At 41.5% G+C, this 24,088-nt stretch overlaps 1 protein-coding gene across 2 annotated transcripts in view; it reads left to right on the forward strand.

Moving 5' to 3' along the window:
* Window positions 1-24,088, forward strand: part of KIAA1328 — a 268,352-nt gene that overhangs the window by 98,045 nt on the left and 146,219 nt on the right. For both annotated transcript variants that reach the window (XM_084628573.1, XM_084628572.1), the window contains exon 6: window positions 12,569-12,696. In XM_084628573.1, the coding sequence (XP_084484699.1) occupies window positions 12,569-12,696 (128 nt within the window). The remainder of the gene's footprint in view (window positions 1-12,568; window positions 12,697-24,088) is intronic.

Consider the following 24,088-nt stretch of genomic DNA (forward strand, 5'->3'; position numbering starts at 1 on the left):
TGGCACAGACTGTCACACACCGGCACCAGAATCTGGACACGTCCCCACCACTATTCAGGAGCACACTGCTCTCATCCAGCAGGTTCCTGCTAAACAACAGATGGTACCAGCCATTACTTTGTCATTGTTGGATGATGTCCTGGCTTCTGACCAGTCAGCTTCTACCCTTGAGGACTGCAAGCATTCCAGGCCCTCATGGGTAGGCAGCAGCCTTGGAGAAACCAACTGACGAGGTGTGCAACACACCATGGAAGGTCTCAGTAGTTTACACATATCAATACCCGGACATGTAGCGATCCTGATCAATGAGGGGCTGTTACAACCCACAAATGGTCTATGGCAGATACTGGTGTCACTGAAACCAGTGTCCAGATGGGCAGAGAGACCATACTAGGTCCCAGCTACCAGGTACCAGGAGTTTGATTTGCACGTGGTATCAGAATCCCTGCTGTGATGGCAGCCTATGAAAAAACTCGCCAGGGCAACCAGAAATTGACCCCTAAAGATAGAGTCCATGTGTCTTGATCTGCCAGGCTGAAAGTCCTGTTGCACTTTGAGTCTCCAAATGAGGATCTTGAACTACAAGGCAGTCTTGGCAACATATAACCATGTCAACTGATGTGCCTTACCACCTTTTATTGCTAAACTGCTTTAAGGTTATAGGGATGATTTTCAGACTATCTGGTGGAAGGTTATGTGGTGGTCAGAACTGCACCACAAGTGGCCTTGGATATGGTGGATTTAGCCTCCTGAGTGGTGGCCACAGCAGTCATGATATGCAGTTCTTCCTGGCTAACTTTGGCAGCATACCAGAAGAATTACAGAATACGATTGACTACCTGCCTTTTGAGGGTTGCTCATTCTTCTATGAGACAACTGATGCGGAAATGCGATTCCCTCAAAGACTTTAGGGCAATCCTCAGTTCCCTGGGGACCTATACCCCAGCCTCCAGATGAATTCACTTCAGGCCACAACCCTATCAACGAAAGCCTGAGCCCCCAGGCTGTAGACAGAGACGCTGGAGGAGAAAATCCACTGTTCGGGGAGTTGGTCTACCTCTCTGTCACATCTCCTTGCAGTGGTACTGGCCAGACAGCACATTTGGCTTGGTGCCCAAGGTCAGCATACAATTTTTGTTTTGTGTTCTCTGCCCTCCCTTCCTTTTGGCAACTGTCTGGTCCTCTTCTAGAAGACCTGGTCCAACATCACCTCAGACTGTTGAATTTTGGAGGTGGTCCAGAGAGAATGTCATTCAGTTCTTCTCCCTCTCTCCCCTCCGCTCCCTCACATCATCTTCTCTGTCCCTCTTCAGGGACCCCTCTTGTGAGATTCTGCTTCAACAAGAAGTGCAGTCTCTTGCTATGAGCACTGTAGAAGAGGGAGAGAGGGAGTGGGGATTGTATTTAAGGTACATACTCACTCCCAAGAAAAAGGGTGGGCTTACCTGATATTAGACCTCAAAGCCCTCAACATCTCTATCCAAGAAGCTCAAGTTCACCTCCATCGCTCCTTCTCGGGATCAAAAGGTTGCCCTCAATTCCAAGGATGTGCATTTCCATATCGCGATACAATCGTAATGCAAGTGCTTTCTGAGGTTTGTGTTGAACAACAAATACTAGCAGTATTGAGTCCGGCCCTTTGTGCTTCCTACAGTGCCCTCCATCTTCACCAAGTATGCAGAGCCATAGTGTTCTACCTGGACGGAACAAAATCCTTACAGAAATTGCCCATGCTGTTTCTGGCTTACACAGAAAAAGTCAAAGGAGAAGTTGTCTCTATGCAGAAAATGTCAAACTGGATTACCCAATGCATCAGGCCATGTTATGAACTAGCAAGTGTACAGCTGCCCAGCAGAGTAGGTGCTCGCTTCATCAGGGTGCAGTTCACCTCTGTGGCCTCTCTAGTGAGCCTCCCAATACAGGACTTTGCAGAGCAGCAACCTGGTAATCCATATGCACGTTTATGAAGCACTGTACATTAGCGTAGGCAGCCACGGAGATGCAAGATTGGAAGATCAATGTTGCAATCCGTAGTTACAGAGACTCCTCATACTCACTCCCTGTGGGGCTATTGCTAGGGAGTCCCCTAACGTGGAATATGTATACAGACTAGCACTCGAGAGGTTACTTTCCTGTATACTAACTAATGTTCTTTGAAATGTGTAATCCATCGACATGTTCCACAGCCTACCCACCATCCCCGCAGTGGTTAAGGAATGGAGTGTGGTGGGGTGGCTCCATCATTTATACCCTCGCAAAGCACGTGAAGAAAGGGAAGGATGCATGTGCCACTCTGGTAGGTACTGTTAACTAGATAATTCTCTGATGCATGCAGAGTGGAGGTGCATTTTACTAATATAGAATATATATATATATATATGGACTACACATCTCAAAGAACATCAGTTACTGTACAGGTAAATAACTTCTTTTCTGAGGCACTTGATTTGCTGATACAAAGCTGGGGTAAGCCAGAGGTAAGCATCTTCAGAATGGAACAGTGGAAAGTTTTGTGAGTTGTGCACTAGATTCCCAGAGGTCAGTCTAACCCATGGATGCTTTCCAGTTAGCTCTTAACCAAGTTTATGCCTTCCCTTCTGATAGGATAATCTATGAAGAGTTATCTGGGTGACCCCAGGATGGCTCTAAACTAGATGCTGCATAGACTAAGCCAGCTGTACTTGGGGACACTACAAATCCCAGTACTTCACTTCAATTTAGAACCCCTGTCATTGGATAATGTGGCTTTGGAGAGTTCAGGCTTGGGGTGGGGGCTGGGTGGGAATTTAGTTCATTTGTCAGACACCATTCACTTCCAAGGTATATTATAGGCTGTAGATTTCCCCCACCCCCCTTAGAAAAGACTCTTTCCAGTACCCAGCTTCCTGCGAGAGTTTTATTGTGAAACAGATTTTCTTTCTTTATTGCATTGTGTGAATGCCCCAAAGCCCCTGTAACTATCTGGGTCCCATTATGCTAGGTGCTATACTAACAAAAGGCAATTCCTGCCTTGAGCTTACAGTCCAAACAGTAGTGTTTGGATGTTAGTAGTGTTTTTTTTCTATCTAAGCTTAGTGTCTGTACTTGAGGTACACCAGTTTGGAGACCGTCCCACTTAACATTTGCAGGTGAACATTTGTGAGTTTTATATTTAGCACTCAAGGGTTTGTTTTTGTGTGTGCGTGCGAGATCTATTTCTGGGCCTTACTGGAGATAAAATATTTCTAGAAGTTTTCTTTACATGATTAATAATGATTCTTTGTTCTGTTTCTTTAATCTCCTTAGTAATCTTGAATCACAAGGGAACAGAGAACACCAGAATGTCTTCAGATTTTGGTGGCGATGGTTCTGCTTGTCTGTGCTAGCTAGTGGAAAGGTGTGTCCCCTTCTCGATCTGGAACTAGAGGAACTGAAATACAGATAGCTAAATCCGAGTGAAGGAAAACAGGTTGTCTTTTTAATTCTCAGCTCTAAAGAGAACTGCATAGTTTCTCTAAACAAAGTCTTGCATTCTGAGCTCTAGGGTTCATATTAGTGCACAGTGGTTGCTTGGAGAGAGAATAGCACTAGTAAAAGCAGCAGAACACACCCTCTTTCAGACAATACTGTTTGAGAGCTTGGCTTTGTAAATGATGTAGCAATGTGCATGTATTAATGAGGGGTATAATAGGTTTCAGTGAAACTGGGAGATAAGATGTGTTAATCTTGTATATTAAGTAGTCCTACAACAATGAACCTTATAATGAGACTGTTATTAAATCTTTTCTTCATTGGCTTCAGTTCAGTGTAACCAGCACGTCTCAGCGTGGTGCATTTGAGGCCAGTTTCTAGAAGAAAGCACTAACTTTCTGAAGCCTTTGTCATTCTGAAATACTCATCTAAATTACAGAGATGCAGCTGACACACATGACAGAAAAGTGACTCTCTACCACACAAGATTTTTGTTTTAAAAAATTAAAATTAGTAATAATACTTGTACAGAATTTGTTGATTTGACCTCGACTGCCTTTCAGAAGAGAGTGCCTTGCATTTCCCTCATCGACAGTGTTGCTAGCAGATTGTGTTCTAACAAGGTTAGAAAAGCTGTCAAAATAGCAATAGTTCTAAAAGGAAAAAAAAATTAGCTAGAAAGATCTATGATTCTGTATAGTTATAATGAGAACAGCATGCAGGCTGTTATTTCACACATGGAAACAGTACCACAAGAAGGGCAAGACTTCCTGGTGTATTGAGCTTTTCTTTCTCCTCATCCTTGTCCAGCAACAAGCCTTCGTGTTTTTCATCCAAGGATCACAAGACATAGGGGGGCTCAGATGCCCATTTTACAGATGGGGAATGATACACTTTAAGTGCATTCTGAAAATAATTCACACCAGCCAAGCCTGATGCAGGCAATGCAGGCTGCAAAAAGGCAACTGAGGGAGGTGACAACAAACATGATTTATTCTGATTGTTGAGGACTCAGCTGCAGCAAGGAATTGAACCGGAAACCTTTGTATCTGAGCGCAGTGGAGCTGCCATGTGGCTTAAGGAGAATCTGCTTTTCTCTCCATATTATTCCTATTTGAGGTCCAGAAGAGAAGGTTTCAGCCAGAGGCATCAAATATGTAGAATTGTGAAGAGTGATGATTGTTTCTCACAAGGAAGCAACAAGACTTAGAACGCTAAGTATTCCCTGGTGGTCACCCATTCCAGTACTAACCAGGACCAAACCTGGTTAGCTTTGTTATAAAATGAGAGGATGTTTTGTGGGCTTACATTCTCATTCTCTGAAAAGCAGCCGCCCTTTTAATTTAATATGTATGCTTTTTAATTCAGATGGAGGTCCTGTAGCTCTGTCTTGAGTCAGTTCAGGTTTTACACCCCTGGTGTCTTTCTCATCTCCTCATAGCCCCCCACCCTGTCCTCCAAACAGCTGCCACCCAGTTCATACTTTATCCTGTTAAATAACTCCCGTTAATGTGCCTTGATGGAACAGGCTGAGCATCCCTCTGCTGTATAAGATACCTCATTTTCCCCACAGGCTAAAACCATCTTTTCCCCCCTCAGACTCCTTAAAGGAGGTCTGTTGTCAAAGTAGAGAAAAGAACACAGTTGTTTGAGTGTCAAGTAGTATTGGTCTGACTAATAGCTTTAATGTAAACAGTAATAGTTGCTACTATCAAAGGTTTTTAAATTCTCACAAAGGTCTCCAAATAAACACTGAGCATTTCTGGAGATAAGCATTTTATGTAATACCATGAATGAATGTGAATAAAGGGGACTCCTTTTAGGAAGAATGGTATCAGTAGGATTACACAGTTGATTTGCATGTTTCAGAATGAATTGCTAGACCCTTCTATATGACAAAATTAACCTCCAGGTTTGACAGTTGCTCTCTTCTTTAAATTTAGGAAGAATGCTGTGGCTCTATAAAATGTTAGGCTATTGCAATCCCCATCAATGACCACTAGGGGGAGTGTTAGGTTTATTTTTCTTCACTGTGGAGCTGACCAGTGGTTTTGTCATCTTTTGCAGATGCACATATGGTAGAATATTATCATTTTATGGTTACAATTATGAGCAATTTGATAGAAAATGACAGCTAAATTATGCAGTGTTCCTTTTATTTGTTTTAATTTTGCACTCTAAATATGTAAAAGGAAAAAACAGCATGGTTTTTTGTTGGATTTTTTTTTTTGGTAGTGGGAGGTGTAGTACTCTCTTTGGCTTTGTATTCTTCCAACACAGCACAGGTTGAATTTACTTTTTTACTGCGCACGATTAAATATGTGCAGCCCTTCACAGATGCTGTGAGTATTACTGGGGAGAAATCATGTACTACTAAATCCTCAAGGCTCCCCATCAGAAGGATCATACATCTAACAGTTACGATGGCCAAATGCATAAGTAATACAGTTCTTGACCATTCCAAGAGAAACTGCATCCACTCAACTCAGATAATGGCTGCACCACCCAAGGAAATGCTAAAGGAAATTTGCATATTCCTAAAATCAATATGGATTTTGGCAAAGCTTCCTTAATGGACCCATGTGTGATCTCATCTCTCTCTCTCTCTCTCTTCTGACCCTTGTTTGAACATTCTATACCATCACAATTTTTAAACCAAGAATAAAACCCTATTGCTGTATGTGCTGGAACTAGCAATTTCTTATAAAGAATAATGTTTTGTATTGTGTGTATTCTGTTTATTCAGTTCTTATATTGTGTCTATCACCGTGATATCTGAGCACCTTTTACTTGTGCATTAAGCAACTTAACTAGTATCTATTGTGTTTGATTCATTCTTTCTCTCCCCAGGGGAAAGTTGTGTGAGCAGTTTTTTAATTTTTTTGTTTATTTTTATTTTTATTCATGCTTATTATATGGGTGCTGGAGCATGTGTGCATTTCACATGGAATGAAAAGTGGTGTGTTGTGTCTTTACCCACCTTTGGACAGGAACCCACCGAAGGCAAGCTGTCTAGCTTAATTGGCACATCCAGCAATGATAATTTTTAAGACATAGGGGCCCAGTTCTGAGCTCCTTGCTTGAACAAACTAGCTACTGAAGTTTCTGCTTTTTCAGATTAAGAAACTCATTAGTCCGTAGTAAGAACTTTGAGGTAAAATAACCCAGACTTCTGTGGGTTAATAGTGTTCACATACTATGAGGAATTAATTTTAACTTTGAAAGCTCTTAGTCTGTTCCTTTAGTCTTGCTGTAGTGACTTTTGGTTTGACCAGTTTTCAGAGGCCCTACATTCTATTGTGTTATCTCAGTGTTTTCAAATTTATTTTAAATGTATACTCAGGAAAGCCATTGACTAAGCAGAATAAAGTGGCTTGGTAGCTGCAAATACTAGCTCATGTAGCTCTGTCACTAGCTCCTGTAATTTTCATCTTATTTGTAGAAATAAATCATATTGGTACTTTGACCAGTATAGGAAGTTTAGTGCTTGTCATTGCTTTTTAAATCAATTTTAACAATTACTGTGCAGGTGGTATGGGTGGAGATGGAAACTGCATGTTTAAGTTACTCTGGACTTATTGATGCCAGATGGGAACAGAAGAGATTTGAATCAGATATCTTACATTTGCTGTCTGAAAGCTCAAAAGGACTACCCTAGCCTAGTCCCTAACTTTGTTCTGAATGCTGTAGCTTTTGCTTAAGGTAGGTAACCATAACTTAACTAATTTGTATGCGCCATATGCAGTCTTGGCTCACTTCAAAGTGTAATCAAGTCATGAACTAATTATGATACCATATTCCCAAAGAATGTAAATTTAATTTCCCTTCAAACAGAATGGGAATGTATTAGCAGTTCCTTTATATGAGAGGTATATCATTCAATAACATGATGATGATGCTTCAAACAGGAGTGCGATTCTTAACTTTTGTGGGCATTGTGACCTTTTTCCTTATGTGTCTTTCTCTTTTACTTCTGCATCTTGGATTAATTTACCAGCTACTGGTTAATAGCATTAAAATAGTCAAGTGTGAATGAAAACATGTCTCTTGGGCTTCACATTTGAGAGCATAGAACTATATTATTATACTTACCTTGCTCCTTCATAGTGCTTTCAAATACTTGTTTCCTGAAGATCTCAAGTCCCAAGGAAGTTTTGACTTGAACTGAATACTCTTGCATCAGTATTAACGCCTGCCCCAGAACCTTTTTAATATATTGAAAAATGGATATGCAGAAATTTCCCTAGCAGGTTCTTAACCTGATTGTGCCAGACAGTCCACATAAGCTCATTTATATAAGAACCAGTGAAGTGAAGTTGTTCATAAAACATTTTATTAACTTCAGTCTTCACGGCATCTTCAGAACTTAGGTAATAAAGCTATGTGGAAGTAACCAGGCTTCACCTTTTCACAGAACAATAATTCACATAGGTTTAAGGCACATTTTTTGTGGTGTAATTTTGAAGGCCCAAGAAGCATGTGTTGTGGCCAGACTCCGCTTTGTGGCAATGCATTCATATTGTTCCTGTTGTTCTGAGGTGAACTGAACAGGGGGCCGGAGGAGGATATAAATCTATGTAGTGCTTATATTTTAAATACAAGTTGTTATAATAAACTGAATCGTTAAAGAGCAGTGTGATCTTCTAATTAAATTTAGGTCTTATCTACACTGTGTTGCATTGTGGACTATGTGAGGGAGGGGGAAATTGCAGAGTGTACCACAATTTGCCCTCTTACTGCCTTGTGTGGGCCCTGCTGGTGTGAACTAAAAGGTACCTAGTTTCTGTTAACATAGTCCTGTTTGAAGGAAGATGATGTTAACGCAAACTAGGTAGCTTTTAGTTCATGCCAGCAGTAACCACAGAGGGCAGAGTGCAACATTTTGGTGAGCTCTGAAATTCACACCCCCTATGTTGCACCATGGTGCAATTTAGACACAGCCTTACCCTTGCTTAGAATCTTAGAACACTTTGGTGTAGATTTTAATGTTTTTTCTACATGCTTGTTTATAAAAAATAAACTGCTGGTATTGTGCATGTGGCTTTTCATGTGTGAGTAGATGAAGCCACATCACGTTGGTTCTTGGTTTGTTCAAGTTGTAAAGCAGTGGGTACGGTTAGAGAACGATGCACTGGTTGATTGTTTTTGAGCATTGCACAGGTGAATATGCAGAAATGAAAAGCTTTACTGGGGAAGCTGATGGAGGAAGTAGGCTCTGTAAGTCAAAGAACCCAGTGGTGCCCATAGCTGTATACACCATATGTGTGGTGGATACCATTGGCAAGGGCAGCATCACCTGGGGAGTGGGGAAACGGGCAGTTTGCCTTTGGCCCCTGTTTGAGAAGCCCCCCAAACTGAGTGGCTGAAATTTGGCCCAGTAGCCCTTCCACCATGGCGGAGAGGCCATTGTGCTAAACCTGAGTGGCTCTGCAACGCCGTACGCCAAGTCACAATGCCACTCACTGAAATTTGTCCTCTCGACGGAGGGGCAGCCGGGCCAGACCTTGGTGGCTCCATGTGAAGTTAAACTAGCGGTTCAGTTGTGCGTACTATGGGAAAAATTTCTGGGGGAGCCCCTGGTAGAACCCCCAGGTTTTCAATTAAAAACAAACGAACCAAATGTTAGGAAATTAAATGAGGAAGGGCGAGCCAGGGGGAGGGAAACCCTGTGTCGTTGCAACATTAGTTTGCACTGTGAACATTACAAAAAGTCAAGTAAATGCTAACATGCCTACCGTGTAGATGTGTGGTATTTGCTATTATTTTTTCCTAAGGACCAAATTCTGTCTCCGATAGTGGGATGCGGTGGAGGGCCCTTGACTCCCTGACTAATGGGAAACTGGTAGTTATAATACAGCTGCTTATACTTGTAAACTCATGAGGGGGCTGCTACTACTGCTAACAATCCTAAATGCCCCAGAAGGGGCAAGTTGGAGCGGTGGGCAGTAGCCATGGTCCTGCCCCAATCCTGTATGTCAGTTTGCAGCTGAAGGGCAGTGCTGGGGGGAGCATACATTAACGGCCACCATATTACCCAGTTCACTCACCCCCTCTTCCTCCCCCCCCCGCCCCTTGTGCCTATGGAAGTATGTCTGCTTCTGGCCCCCACAAGCATAATGCTAGTAGCACCTGCTGCTTGGGCAATCCCAGCTCTCCAAGACAAACCTCTCAGAGCAAGGTTTTTGCTTCTCAGAGCTATATATGAACTCTGTATCTGTGACTTTAATCTATTGTTTCACTAAATGAATCCTATAAAATAGATGGGATATGCAGCATGGTGAATTAATATTGCTGTTAAAACCTGAACTTTTGCATTTCCTGACTTCTTATGAGTCTCTTGTTACTGTACAAGCTTAATACTGCATTAACAAACTTTTTTGTGTGTAGCAAATTACAGTAATTCAAGTGTTAATTTTTCATGCAACAAATGAGAATATAGTTCAGTGAAATCCTAAACAGCTGTAATCAGATAATTAATATCTTGTTAATCCAGTATTTGGACTCTTGAACTCTTAGAGATGTGACCTTATTTGAGCATTTAGCTATGTTTCAATTCTAGGATTTGTAGTCCTATAGATTTATTTTTTTCCCCTCCATGAAATTTGTGAGTTTCTTCAAAGCAGATTGTGAAAGCATTTCATCAGCCGGTGTGTCTATACAGGTACTTATAGCCTCCTCATCAATATTGTATCAACATTGTATCATTCCCAATTGAACGTGTATGGAGTAGAATCTTGTTAATTCCTACAAAGTAAGGTGCTCTTTCCCCACATTTAGTAAAGATTTAATAGAGTGGAAGAGTAATATCTCATATTAAGGCTTGCGTCTTAGAAAATTATACAGCAGTAAATGAACTAGCTTAGTAAGAAGTATCATCATAGCTAAAACTAAGCTACATTTGTCTAAATGAATGAACAGAGAACACTTTGTGATATATTATACCTTTTTTGTTTGATTGCTTACTTGTTACTTTACAATGAATGTCCCTAGTATTGTGTGAATGAACAAGGTTTTATCTTCTAATGCAGGGATTCCTAACCACTGTCACAATGTGAACCATATTTAAAAAGGGAAAAAGTCTCATGGACTTCTCTCCGATCTTTCATGCTCATGCAAACCATCACCCCTGCCAGTTGTGAACGCACAATATCCTTTCGACAATGCCAGCCATTGCTGATGTGTAGAAGTAATGTTAGGGAAGCAAGTCATGTTTTCAGCTCTCTTTTAATTAAATTGAGCAGCTAGAAGCAAGAAGAGGCATCATCACGTGCACAGCAAGCTTCAAGGTAGCCAGTGGCCCATGGAGCAGAGTTTGGGGCCCTCAGGTGTAATGCATTCGCACTGTATTAATTTCATTGGGTGTGACTCTGACTGTATAATTTTCATGTTTGAAATACAGAACTATGTATATTGCACTGGCAAGAACAAGAATAGATATGCCCCAACTATGTGTGTACCCCAAAGCCCATTAGGGTATACATTCCACTCACCCACATAGATAGGGAACAGCGGTGGGTAGATAGTGGGGTAAAGTCCTGTTGTATGAGGGTGGGGCTGTTGGAAGTGGAGTGAATTAAGAGAGACATAAACAATTGATAAAGATAGGATTGTCTGTTTTTATATTCTGCCACATAACATGGGTTTAAATGAATTTGCTTATAATTTGTCTTCAGATACTGACATTTAACTCTTAGGCCGTATAAATGTACTGGCTTTTTCTACAGTAAAATTCATGCCCTGCGTCCAGGCTAATATGTTCACCTACTATAAACATTACTGCCTATGGTTACAGCCGGAATAAAAAATTCCTTTTATATACATCATAGCTGGCAGAGACTCCTGAGACCACCACAAATCACTTCAGCCTTTTGGTACTCTCTGACAAAATGCACAAAAACGTAAAACCGCTCAGGCTTCAGACAGATTGACTAGAAAAAGCAATTAGCTTATTTAGACCATTGTTTGTACCCGCCTTTATCACAAGATGCTGAGCAAAGGTGTTTTAGAAGCTCTCCTTATTACTTTAGCATTAGATCTTAATCACCTCCCTTCTGCTCTGTCCCCAAAAAGCTTTGCTCATCCCATTTTTGGCTCTTTTTTTTTTTTTTTAAAGGATCGTAATGGGGAATAACAAAGCGGCGAGTTATTTATGCAGCCATGATTGGCAAAAATGATTGCAACACGAATTTGCCCAGAAGCGATGATTAGATCATAAAAATGTTAAGGAAATCTGTAACTCAACACCATTTTATATATTTGAAGAAGTTTTTGTTCCCTACCTTAATTGTAATGACTTGTTGTTAAAGTATTTATTCAGAGTAATCTTTTTGGACATTGAGCCCTTAGCTGAGCCGCATGCATAATTGAAATCGGGGAGGGGTGGAATGAGGGGGGAGCATAAATGGTTTACCATGCTAAATGAGCAAGGGAGGGAATTACACAATGACAGGTGAAGAGCAGATTTATCTCCTTTTGGAATTTCAGTCCTGCAAGCAAGGCAGGACACTATAGCTAATACCCTTGCAAATACCACAGTTTGCTGCTTCTCCAGATAACAATCCAAAAATCATTGCTGGTCTCTGAAAGGCCTGTAGTCCTGCAACTGTGGTGGTGTTTATGATCCATCAGTAGTTCAAATTGAGTATGTGGGCACCAAATCCATAGCTGTACTTAAAAAGTGGAATATTTACCCAGTTGGCTATTGATAATTAAACTATTAGCACTATCCTCCTTAGTTGAATACAAATAGGACCACATATGCAAAGAGGGCTGTAACTGTGCTAACTGAAATATCATAACCTACCTCCTGTACTCAGCCCCTTCAAGTGTTTGTAAACTTGGAGAAGGTCCTTTGTCTCTGTCTTATGGGTGGGGGATAAGATTGCACTTGTGCTTGGTCTTTTCATTTCCCTTTAGGCACATCCATAGTAACCATCCATCTCCACCCTCCCTTCCCCCCCACACTCCATGCTCACATGGTGTGTCTTTCTCTGAACTCTGCATTTTATGGCTTCAGTTACCACAGGACAAAAACAGATTTACACAGAATAAATTGGTATTGGTTTGATTTTTACTTTTCAATACAGAATATTTTTTTTCCCTTAACTTGCTCTCTCACCTCTGCAGCAGCAGTACAGAGAATGCCAGGAACTTCTGAGTCTATATCAGAAGTATCTATCTGAACAGCAAGAAAAGCTAACGGTCTCTCTGTCAGAGCTTGGTGCTGCCAAGATGAAGGAGCAGCAGGTAAGGTCTCTCCCCTCACCATTTCTTTAATGACTACATTGCTGATCCCATTGAAAAACCCTTTCACTTACTGTCAGGGCTGTAACTGTAATGTGTTGTCTTATAGTATATAAACGTTCTTGCACTATTCTGTGATTGGCTTTTTCAATGCCCTTTCCCCTAATACATGGATTAGAGGTAAGAAATTATTACTTAAAGGAACGCTTGGATCAGTAAATCAGGTCAAGTTCATTGATTCTACTGTACTGCAGCGGGAACTGTGAGGAATCCTTTTCTTTGCAGTCTAAGGAGAAAGGTAAGGGGTTCTGTTGCCTTCCTTGAGCCCTTTTGGACAACATGTGCTTCACAGGGAATTTGTTATCATTGTAGAAATAGCCTTTTAAATTTCCAGCATAATTTTCAGTGAGTGAAAAAGAGGTGGAAGCAGGTGAGCTTGGCTGATAAGAACTTTTCCAGTCTATGAGGGAGTCCATCTCATTTTGAACCTTCATAAAACAGCTACTAATTACACATAAAGTTAAGAGAAAGTATTGCTTGAGATGCTGTATGTCCTACCTAAGTGGTTAAGTGGTCTAAGGTTCCCATATGCTGAAACCGGAAAGTAGCTAAAGACCTTGCTATTAGTGATTTGCTGATAGCTAGTTACTTGATTTATGTACCTGCTGATAGCTGATCCTTTCGCCAAGATGAAGATAATGGCTCTGACCAATGTTGTTCTTATCTACTCTTCTTCAAAAAAATTCCCTCTGCAGATCTCCATCCTTGGTGTCTCACATGAGCCTGGAGCTTCTAATAGTGGTATAGCTTTTAGGTCTTGAGCCTTGAAGCATCTGCTAGGGGCTTCTATTATCATAACAGTTATGTGCTGGCAATGAGCTCAGCACTGTAGAAAACCCAGAAGGTGGCACACTGTGCTTCGTGGAGCTTGCATTCTAACAAAACTACACAGACACAGCTAGCTATTGATGAAGTCTATCCTGGTGAGTGGCATTTGGCTTTTCTTTTTAATAAGTGTGTAACAGCACTTAACTTTGTATTTAGAAAGAAGAACTGACTTTCCCCTTCAGTTTCCTGTTATATACAATGTCCTGCTGGTGAGGTTTGGGTTTTATAAATATTGATAGAAATTTTTGTGTTCTGCCACATTTAAAATCTTGTGAATCTTTGACTGGTGTGGAGTTCCTAAGATTAGCAAATCTTGCCTGAGAACTTCTGGTCTTATTATTCTCTCACATACCTGCACTTCACTGGGGAATTTGAAAAAGCCAAGTTGAAGCTCTTTCAGTAGTTCAACACAGACCAGCCTGGCAGTGCCAGCTGTGTTTGTGGTGAGGCCATTACTCATGAGGAGGCGAGTTACGTTTGAGATTTTTTTACCTTGAACCAGTTGAGAGACAGACAAATATCTTTATCTTTTGCTCCTGGGTAATACCTGGTATCAAGTCATCCACCATAGCTTCTATGCCAAAATATAAAGGCAGACACAAGTAAAAAAGCATCACCTCAATAATGGGTGCATCAGCACATATCAGTGCAGCAATAGTGCTCATTGCCATTTGATGAATAGTTTGGTGCCATGGAGTCATGATTGGGACTGACTCTAGCCCCAGTGTCTGTAATGTGGTGCATTGAGACCTTCCACCTTGCCTGTCCCATTTGCCCTCCTTTCATCCCATTTTAATGGCAGCAACTCTTTCTTTCCTGTTTAAGATGAGGCCTCTTCTTGCTGGCTACTTTCTAACTTTAGCCCTGCTGACACTTTTTGGTCAAACTTCTATGAACCTCAAGGTATTGAGCTCCTCTTCTGTGAACTCCTACTGGTTGCAGTCTCTCTGCAACTATGTCTACTCTACACAGTTAATACAAGTTGTTGGTACCTAGATCTGAGCACCTTTGGTAGCCTGGCTTGGGTGTGACTATCCCCACTGCTAAGCCGTGTCCTCATTATTTCTGCAATCACCTGTATGTGGGGGGTCAGGGCTGATTTCCCACTCTGGCACTTTGAGTGCAGATGGTGAGGGCCCACAAGTATTCTAAAACTTAATACTGGCCACTCCAGGCTGGTATTAAACTCCCAAGGTCACAGCTTCTCTCTGACCTAGGATGTGTAGATGCTGCCACCACCCAAGTGCACCCCTTCCTCCCCCTTTTGAGAAACTAGGAAAGAGCACTTGGGAATTCCTTCCTGTGGGGTACCCTCAAGCCCTTTCACCCCCTCTTCTGGGGAAGAGCTGAGAAAGAAAACAAAGGAAATCAGCTGTTGCCACCAGCTAATTAAACAACATATGCACAAACCTCCTAGGACACCAAAAATCCAATCCTGTTCTTAAAAAAGTTAAATTTTATTAAAAAGAAAATACATCTGGAATATAGGCTTTTGCTAGATTTTAAAAACTCACTTACAAAAATTAAACGTCAAGAATAACCTTCTTGAGGTCCAGCGTAAAGGTTACAAGCAAAACAAAAGCATTTGGGGTTAGCACATAGGAGTCCATAAGCCTAAGAAATAAACAAACCTAATCACGTCTTCCTACACATTTTCTGATCTACTTACATATCTGGGTTTCCAAATAAGCAATTTCTAGGTATGATTCTGATTATTTTCATACCTGGCCTTCAGCTTTTCACAGCTGAAGTTTTGAAAATGGAAGTTTTCCCAATTTTAAAAAGTTCTAGCCCTCCCATTGGCTCTTTTGGTCAGGTGCCCACTCACTTCCCTTTACCTATGCATGCAGTCAGACTTTTTAACCCTTTACAGGTAAAGGAAGTAGAGAACAGCTACCAAGAGGAATTCTATAGCTAACTGGCTGGCTGGGTGTCCACAAAAGGGAGCCACCCGCCTCTCATTTATCACAGGGGGCATATATAATGGGCCTTTGTGCTGAGACACACTTTATGGATGCCACCAACATATCTTCCAGAGCAAGTGATAATATGGACACGCATGGAAAGAGAAAAAGGTGACCTAGAGAAACATTATGCAGAACAATAGAGAAGCCAAACCCATCAATGTGACACTCAGAAGCCTGTACAGACCAGCACAAGATTGAAATAAATGGCAGAAACTGGTGGATGCACCTGGGGGTCCAGGAGGTTAAAGAAAGAAGACAGGAGGACTCAAGTGTTTTAGCCTGTGTCCTTACTGCAAAGTGTGTTGGTTCCAGGCCAAGTTTAAGCCTTGTTTCCTAACCTAGATCACCAGCCAGGTAAACTAGCCTGTATATTTAAAGCACCTTTAAACCTGGGCTAGAGGTTTTTTATGTAGTCAGAAAGGGGGAGTTAAGGCTAAAACCCATGTAAAAGCCTGGGTTAATTGCCGTGTAGACATATAGCCTAAGTGTTAAAGTTTGGGAGACCATTTAGCTATGTGGACTAAGAAGGCATTGACTAGCATATCTACATAATTTAAATAGTTGACGATCATCTGATTGGTCATGAGCACTTTCCTTACAGTTGCTCAGAACCTGGTAGACAATTCAGCATTGTGATTTACCTATCCTAATCCTCACAGAGGAGCAAGTTCTATTGAGAGAACACCAAAAATGAGGTGACCAGGCACTTTAGACCCTGTTCAGGGGTTGGCAAAGAGAGTTAATGTGCTTTTTCTGACTGGAGCTGCATATTCTAAGTGTCAGGGTAGCAGAGCAAAGTTCTCTGAAGTGAATGCAGTAATTTCCCAGCTGTGTCCGAAAGAGTGAAGTTGGAATTGATAATCAGAAACAGTTCCCACATGGAGGAAGAAGGAAATGACAGAAGAGCTCTTATTTGGTCTGATTTAAAATTACTTTTTACTGCTCTTAAACTCTAGGCCAGAAAAAGCCACCCTTCTCAGTGACGTTTCTGTTGGGGGAGGAGGTTCTGGAACAGCCTTCCAATAGGATTAGTGGAGGCAAACAACTGAATCAGTTTTAAGATGGAGCTTGATAAATTTGTGAACAGGATTATATGGACTTGTGGACTGGACTTGATCCAGGAGTTTCTTTACTGACCTTTGTTCTTATGTTGGTTAGGCTGAAGAAAGCCTTATAGAATCAGAGAATTGTAGGACTGGAAGGGACCTTGCGAGGTCATCTAGTCCAACCCCCTGCACTCACATCAGGACTAAGTATTATCTAAACCATCCCTGACAGGTGATTGTCTAACCTGCTCTTAAAAATCTCCAATGATGGAGATTCCATAACCAGCCTGGGCAATTTATTCCAGTCCTTAACCACCTTGACAGGTAGGAAGTTTTTCCTAATGTCCAACCTAAATCACCCTTGCTGCAATTTAAGCCCATTGCTTCTCAGAGGTTAACAAGAACAGTTTTCCTCCCTCTTCCTTGTAACAACCTTTTATGTACTTGAAAACTGGTATCATGTCCCCCCCTCAGTCTTCTCTTCTCCAGACTAGACAAACCCCACCCATTTTTTTTTCTATCTTCCCTCATAGGTCATGTTTTCTAGATGTTTAATCATTTTTTTTGTTCTTCTCTGGACTCTCTCCAATTTGTTCACATTTTCCCCAAAATGTGGCACCCAGAACTAGACATAGTACTCCAGTTGAGGCCTAATCAGTGTGGAGTAGAGCAGAAGAATTACCTCTTGTATCTTGCTTACAACGCTCCTGCTAATACATCCCAGAATGATGTTTACCTTTTTGTAGCAGTGTTACACTGTTGACTCATATTTAGCTTGTGATCCAAACTCCTTCCTAAGCAGTCATTTCCCATTTTGTATGTGTGTAACTGATTGTTCCTTCCTGAATGGAGTACTTTGCATTTGTCCTTATTGAATTTCCTCCTATTTACTTCAGACCATTTCTCCAGTTTGTCCAGACTCTTTAATTTTAATCTTAATCTTTCCTGAGTTCTGTTTAAATCGCTGACCACAGGGAACTTTTCTGTTTGTTTATTTTGATTGAGGTCAGGAAAGCCTGGATACATCAAATGGACTGTAAGAGCTTCAGGTATTGGCTTGCTACCCAACCATAACCCTCCTGGCTTGTTACACAGAGGTAGATAACATTTCCTTCTTTTTGTAACTGCTGTCTATTCTCACTTGTGGAATTGGCACCTGTAGTTTGAGCTGCCGGGGGCATCAATCCCACAAGTGTGATAATCAAAGGTGACACTCAAAGAGCAGTTAAATATAGGTAATCTTTTCTGTTCTCTGCCCTGCAGAACCACATGGGAGGACACCCAACTACACTTTGTAAAGAAATGCCTCTTAATGTGGTCTATTTAGAACTCTCTTGTCTCTGTTCTTCTCTTCCTCCCGTTTTTAATCTAACTTTTTTTTTGACTTGTGATCTCAAGCCACACCCATCATCATGGCATCTTCTGCTGTTCACTTTTCTATTCTTCCTTCCTTATTTTTATGTGGATTAATACTGATAAGGCTGCCCATTCTCTGCAGACTTGGACTGCCAGTGCAACATCGCCTTTCAGGATCCAAAAGCTGATTTCAGGATTAGGAATGTAGAGTAGCAAAAGAGAATGAGGCATGCTGTGGTGTTACCAAATTTTCTCATGCTGTCGAGAAAAGAAAGGACAGTTGTGTAGCAACCAAATGACTGCAGGAGCTACAATACTATTGCACCTGTGACTGAAACGCAGCCCTGATTCTTATCCACGTTGAACTAATGCTGCTACTTCGGTGTACGTTTAGTTTGCTTGCGTCTCTTTATCCTTTCGTGACCTTGGAATTGCTGCTGTTCATAATCTCTGCTTAGTAGTAGGGTCCTTTAAACAGAAGCCCATGCTCAAAATTTAAAGACATACCCCGGCAGTGGGCTGAAATTGTTGGGGAAACGGTGGTGAAATGATTTAAGACTCAACTTTTGTGGAGTCAATAATCGGTAACTGGAACATGAAGTATCTTTTTTGTGTGAGATAAAGTTAATTCCATTTGAAAAGATACTTACGGTGACATGAACTGAATTATTCAAACTGGCCTTCCTAGCATTAACTCTAGGTTAATATCTCATGATGCCTCTGGTTTCATTAGAGGAGTTTTAAGTACATAACTTTTTATAATAAATTCAATACCTAGAAGCTGAACTGAAATTGGTTTACTTTCCGCCACCCCATAAAAAGAAACATTAATTGTACAGTGACTATTAAAGTGGTCAGTAAAGTAGAGTCAGACTGATGCAAAGAGATAGCTTTTGCGTAAAGGAAGTGAAGAGCTCTACTGAACAATAGGTTTCTGCCCTGATATTAATAGAAAATGCCATCCGTATTAAACCATAGTTAACTCTATCAAAAGCTATTTTGGACGTCTTTCTGCTGCTCCCAATTGTTCGTCCTTTGCCATTTCAAGAAGCTTTATGCGGAGATGGCAAGAAAATTGCTGCTGTTCTAGGTAATCAGGTTTGACCTAATTATACAGGCCCTGCTTCACTGCCATCTCAAACAATGGAAAGAATCCAATTTACTTTGGCAAGTATGTGGCTGATGAAATTGTGGAAATGTTCCGCAGCTTTGAGTAGGACTTGACTCTCAAGAGCTGGACTGAAGGCTGAACTTTTACTGGAATGGAATTCTTGATCTTCTGTTGAAGGGAGGGATAATATCTTTAGCCATGGCTCTGCCTGCTTCATATTAATCTTTTTATTTTCAAGTACAGCTGGCTGCTTTTATTTCTTATTTGTATAAGATTATCAGTACATCTGTTGATTCCCTTGGCTCAAGAAGATTCTTGTTCACCAGATTCTCTGTTTTCAGCTTGGGTTCTCCCCTAGCTAAGCAGCTGCTAGGAAAACCTAACAGAGAGTGAATTCCAAATCCCAACAAATTCCAAAGGGGCATCTACTCCTCCTTGTTCTTATGTGTTATGTATTAGTTTATCTGTTGTTTAGCACCCAGAGGTCCCAGTCAAGAGCAGGGTGCTATTTAACAAAGTGCTGTACAAACACATATGAAGACATAGTCTCTGGCCTGGGTAGTATATGATCTAACAAGATTAGCATTCCTTTTTGGAGACTAGATTTTATTAAAAAAAAGAAAAATCACTTGTTCATCTTAAATGTTACTGATATGATATTCTGTGTAGTTTCAAAATAAAAACCGAAGAACTCCCTTCCCAGAAAATGCCACAGATCCTGCTTTCTTTTTATCTCGGTGGCTAAATGCTTGTCCACATCTGTCATCTTCTGCCTTAACAAAGGTAGCCTTTCAAAGTTCTGTCATCTGGGTTATTTCCCTGAAAAAGCAGCGTGTATGTGTGGAGGTGGGGGGTCAGTCTGCACAAACCAAGCTCTTTTTTTTCCTTTTCACGGGTCACCTTTAAAACCATTGTTGAGCTTGATTAAAGAAAAAAGTATGCAGAGGGTTTTGAATGCTGGGAGGCAAACCTACATGATAGAATTTATTTTGTTGTTTACCCAGCTGTACTGGAACAATGGATGACCCCATCTGAAAGATAAATGTGGGTTGGGACAATAAATAAAGAACTACTGTAATCTGAAGTGGACCCAAAGGTATCAGATAATTTGAGAAGGGAAGTAGCCAGGAAGAGACAAAGGTTTAACATAAGTCAATATTAGTTAGGAGTAGTGATGAGTTTGGTGGCATTTAGATAGCTTGGATTTTTCTTTAACTTAAATTTAGGGCTAGCCTGAAGGTGCTTTTAGTAGTATCTATATATGAGATGTATATTGTCTAACAATCCTTTTTTATTACTTTTTCCTCTCCGTTCCACACATTGCCAATAAATACTGCTTTATTTAAAGTGTATTGAGCTTTGACTGTTATAGCTGGGGAAATTACTGACTAGTTTTCTCAAAAGGAACAGAACTGTAGGCTGAAAGGAAGCAGATAAAGGTGAAAGTGACATCCTCTGAATCAATGAAGGGTGTGGAGAAGGTTGCAGCAGAGCCACAGAAGGGCTGGAGGGTGACGCGGATCCAGGAGGACCAAACAAACTGAAATGCAAAGATCAATCAGAAGAAGGTGTAATAGGAAACACTGAGCTCTTCAAACTCATTCCTACTAGCTCAGTTAGGGCACTGGGCTCAATTTGGATTTGCCACAGTCTTTCTTGTGTGATCCTGGGCAAGTCTCTTACTGACCCTGTGCTTCACTTCCCCATCTGTAAAATAGGAATAAAATATCCTTTCTCCCATTGTCTGTCTTCTCTGTTGAGACTGTAAGTTTTTTGGGGTCAGAGGCAAACTTTTGCTGTGTATTTGCACAATGACTAGCAAAATGGACATTGGAAATCATAGAATATCAGGGTTGGAAGGGACCTCAGGAGGTCATCTAGTCCAACCCCCTGCTCAAAGCAGGACCAATCCCCAGTTTTTGGCCCAGTTCCCTAAATGGCCCCCTCAAGGATTGAACTCACATTGACACTAGAAAAAAACAGACTGGAAATAGGGCATACATTTACAACAATTAGAGTAATTAACCATTGTAACAATTTACCATGGGTCATGGTGGATTCTTTATCAATGACCATTGTAAAATTAAGTTTGGATGTTTTTCTAAAAGATCTGTTCTAGGACTTATTTTGGGGAAGTTCTACAGCCTGTACTCTGTCAGGCTAGATGATTACCATGCTCCCTTGTAGCCTTAGTATCTATGGAATGGGACCCTGATCTCAGTGGGGGTCTCTTGGGACTACCAGTATGCCTGCTTAAAAAAAAACAACAAAAAAACCCCCAACCATTCTTCAAGTGTTTGTCTTCATGTGTTCCACTTCTGGTGCGTGTGCCAGAAATCAGAACACTTTAGCCAGCAATGTCCTTTGGCTACAAGTGCGCCCTTTGTGGCCTTGAGCCCCCACCAACAGTTTTAAGCTGGGCAGAGCAACCAACAATCCTCAGTTCTTCCCAGAGCCTCATTTGTCTAGGGCTGAAGCAGCATTACCCACATGAGATGTCCTCAGGGCTCTATCTTATTTTAAAAATAGAACAAAACTATTTAGGTTGTCACATAGGTTATTTATTTCTATTGCTGAAAGATCTAGGGGTCAAGCAATTTCAACCCAGAGAATTTTCAAGTGGGTGTCAGTTGCATTAAGTTGGTGTATGAGAGAGCTAATTTAGAACTCCCGGGGCAGATTAGATCACATTATACCAGGGCGCAGACAGCTTCTGTGGCCTCAGGGATATTTCTCTAACTGTCATAAGTAATGCTGCTTATGTACATGGGGTAGTGTACAAGCTTTTACTAGGCAATACTGTATTCTAGAGGCATCTTGCTTGGATGCTCATTTCTGCAGGACTTTGTTGCAATTCATGTTTGATTAGACTCACAATACCCTCCTCCGATGTTTGTACAGTGCTCGAGTCACCAGAAATGGACTTCATGTAGACTAACTCTTGAGATGTGTTGTCTACATGTGTCCCAGGACTCACCCTCCTTTCCCCACTACTGTAGTGTCTATTAATATGGCATTGATGGTTGTGAAGGAATGGAGGGTCAGTTGGTTGCTCTGCCCGGCTCTGGGGCATGAAGGACACAAGGTGTAGCCAACAGATGCTGCTGGCTAAAGTGTTTCAATCACAGGCATATGGGGCCCATGCACATCAGAAGTGGGATACATGTAGACAACACATCTCAAAGAACTCCAGCTACTAACAGGTCAGCACCTTTCTTTATTTTAAGATCTCTAGACTTCAGTGCTTCTTGGTAGCAGTTGATCTACCTTTTTCAAAATGTTGGCCTTGATCAACAAACCCGCCAGGTATAAATACTTACAGACTTGCAGGCTGCGTAAATTCAATATTTTCAAACCGACAGTTAACACTGAGTGAAAACACAAACGTACAGCCCAAATTCAGCATCCACACTGGAACTGACATGTATGTAAAACAAACTTGAGTTTACAGTACTTTCTATGATCGAGAGACAAAATATTTATAAATTTCCTAAACCTTATCAGGAAAACTCCTGTGCTAGTTTACTGAATTCTTTTGCAGGCTCCTCAAACATTCCAGATAATGCTGCATAAGGATGAAGTCCATTGATTCTTTGTATGCCTATTGCCTCTTCTCAGAGGCTTTAAAAAAAACAAAACTTAGGATATATCTAAAAGAAGTCCCATGTTAATGTTCCTCTTTAAAGAGAAAATCCAGACACCCAAGTAGAGATCTTTAAATATTTATTACATTTCTTATACAAGGAATATCATTAATAGGACTGGAATTTCTGGTTAATAGTTTTCAACATTCATGCAGACACTGTGGTCTAATGGATTATGTAAAGCAGGGGTGGGCAAAGTTTTTGGCCTGAGGGTCACATTGGGGTTCCAAAACTGTATGGAGGGCCGGGTAGGGAAGGCTCTGCCTCCCCAAACCCTAACCCTATCTGCCCCCTGACTGCCCTCCTCAGAACTCCCGACCCATTCAACCCCCCCTACTCCTTGTCCCCCAGACCACCCCTTCCTGGGACCCCACCCCCAATCCAACCCCCCCCACCCCCACTCTCTGACTGCCCCAACCCCTATCCACACCCCCGTCCCCTGATAGGCTCCCCCCTCTAAAGCCCCTTTCAGAATGAAGCCCTGCGAACCTGGGTGGAGGACTCAGGAGGAGCAGGAGCCCCTGCGCAGCCGGAGAGAAGTGATGGTTTCCCCTTCAAAGCACCGCTTCTCTCTGGCCGGCTGCGCGGCCGCCCAGTGCTCCTTCTGAGTCCTCCGCTCACGTTCGCTGTGCTCTTGCCACCCACACCACCCGCCTGCTCCCCTGTGGCTGCAGGTAAGCCTCCCTTCCTGCTCTCCCCTGCCCCCGCAGTGCAGCCCCCCCCCGCGCTGGTGGCACGGCTAGCTGAGGCTGTGGAGGAGGGGGGACACTATTATTTTTTATTACAAATATTTGCACTGTAAAAATGATAAAAGAAATAGTATTTTTCAATTCACATCATACAAATACTGTAGTGAGATTTCTACATTTTGTATGTTACCCTTTCATGATAAAGATTTTTTTGTTACATAACTGCACGGAAAAACAAAACAATGTAAAACTTTAGAGCCCACAAGTCCACTCAGTCCTACTTCTTGTTCAGCCAATTGCTAAGACAAACAATTTTGTTTACATTTATGGGAGATAATGCTGACTGCTTCTTATTTACAATGTCACCTGAAAGTGAGAACAGGTGTTCGCATGGCACGTTTTAGACGGCATTGCAAGGTATTTATGTGCCAAATATGCTAAGCATTCGTATGTCTCTTCATGCTTCAGCCACCATTCCAGAAGACATGTTTCTATGCTGATGATGATTGTTAAAAAAATGTGTTAATTACATTTGTGACTGAACTCCTTGGGGGAAAATTGTACGTCTCCTGTTCTGTTTTACCCACTTTCTGCCATATATTTCATGTTATAGCAGTCTTGGATGATGACCCAGCACATGTTCATTTTAAGAACACTTTCACAGCAGATTTGACAAAATGCAAAGAAGGTGCCA

This window comes from Lepidochelys olivacea (assembly GCF_965140295.1).
Source record: "Lepidochelys olivacea isolate rLepOli2 genome assembly, chromosome: 5".
Taxonomy (NCBI): Eukaryota; Metazoa; Chordata; order Testudines; family Cheloniidae; genus Lepidochelys; species Lepidochelys olivacea.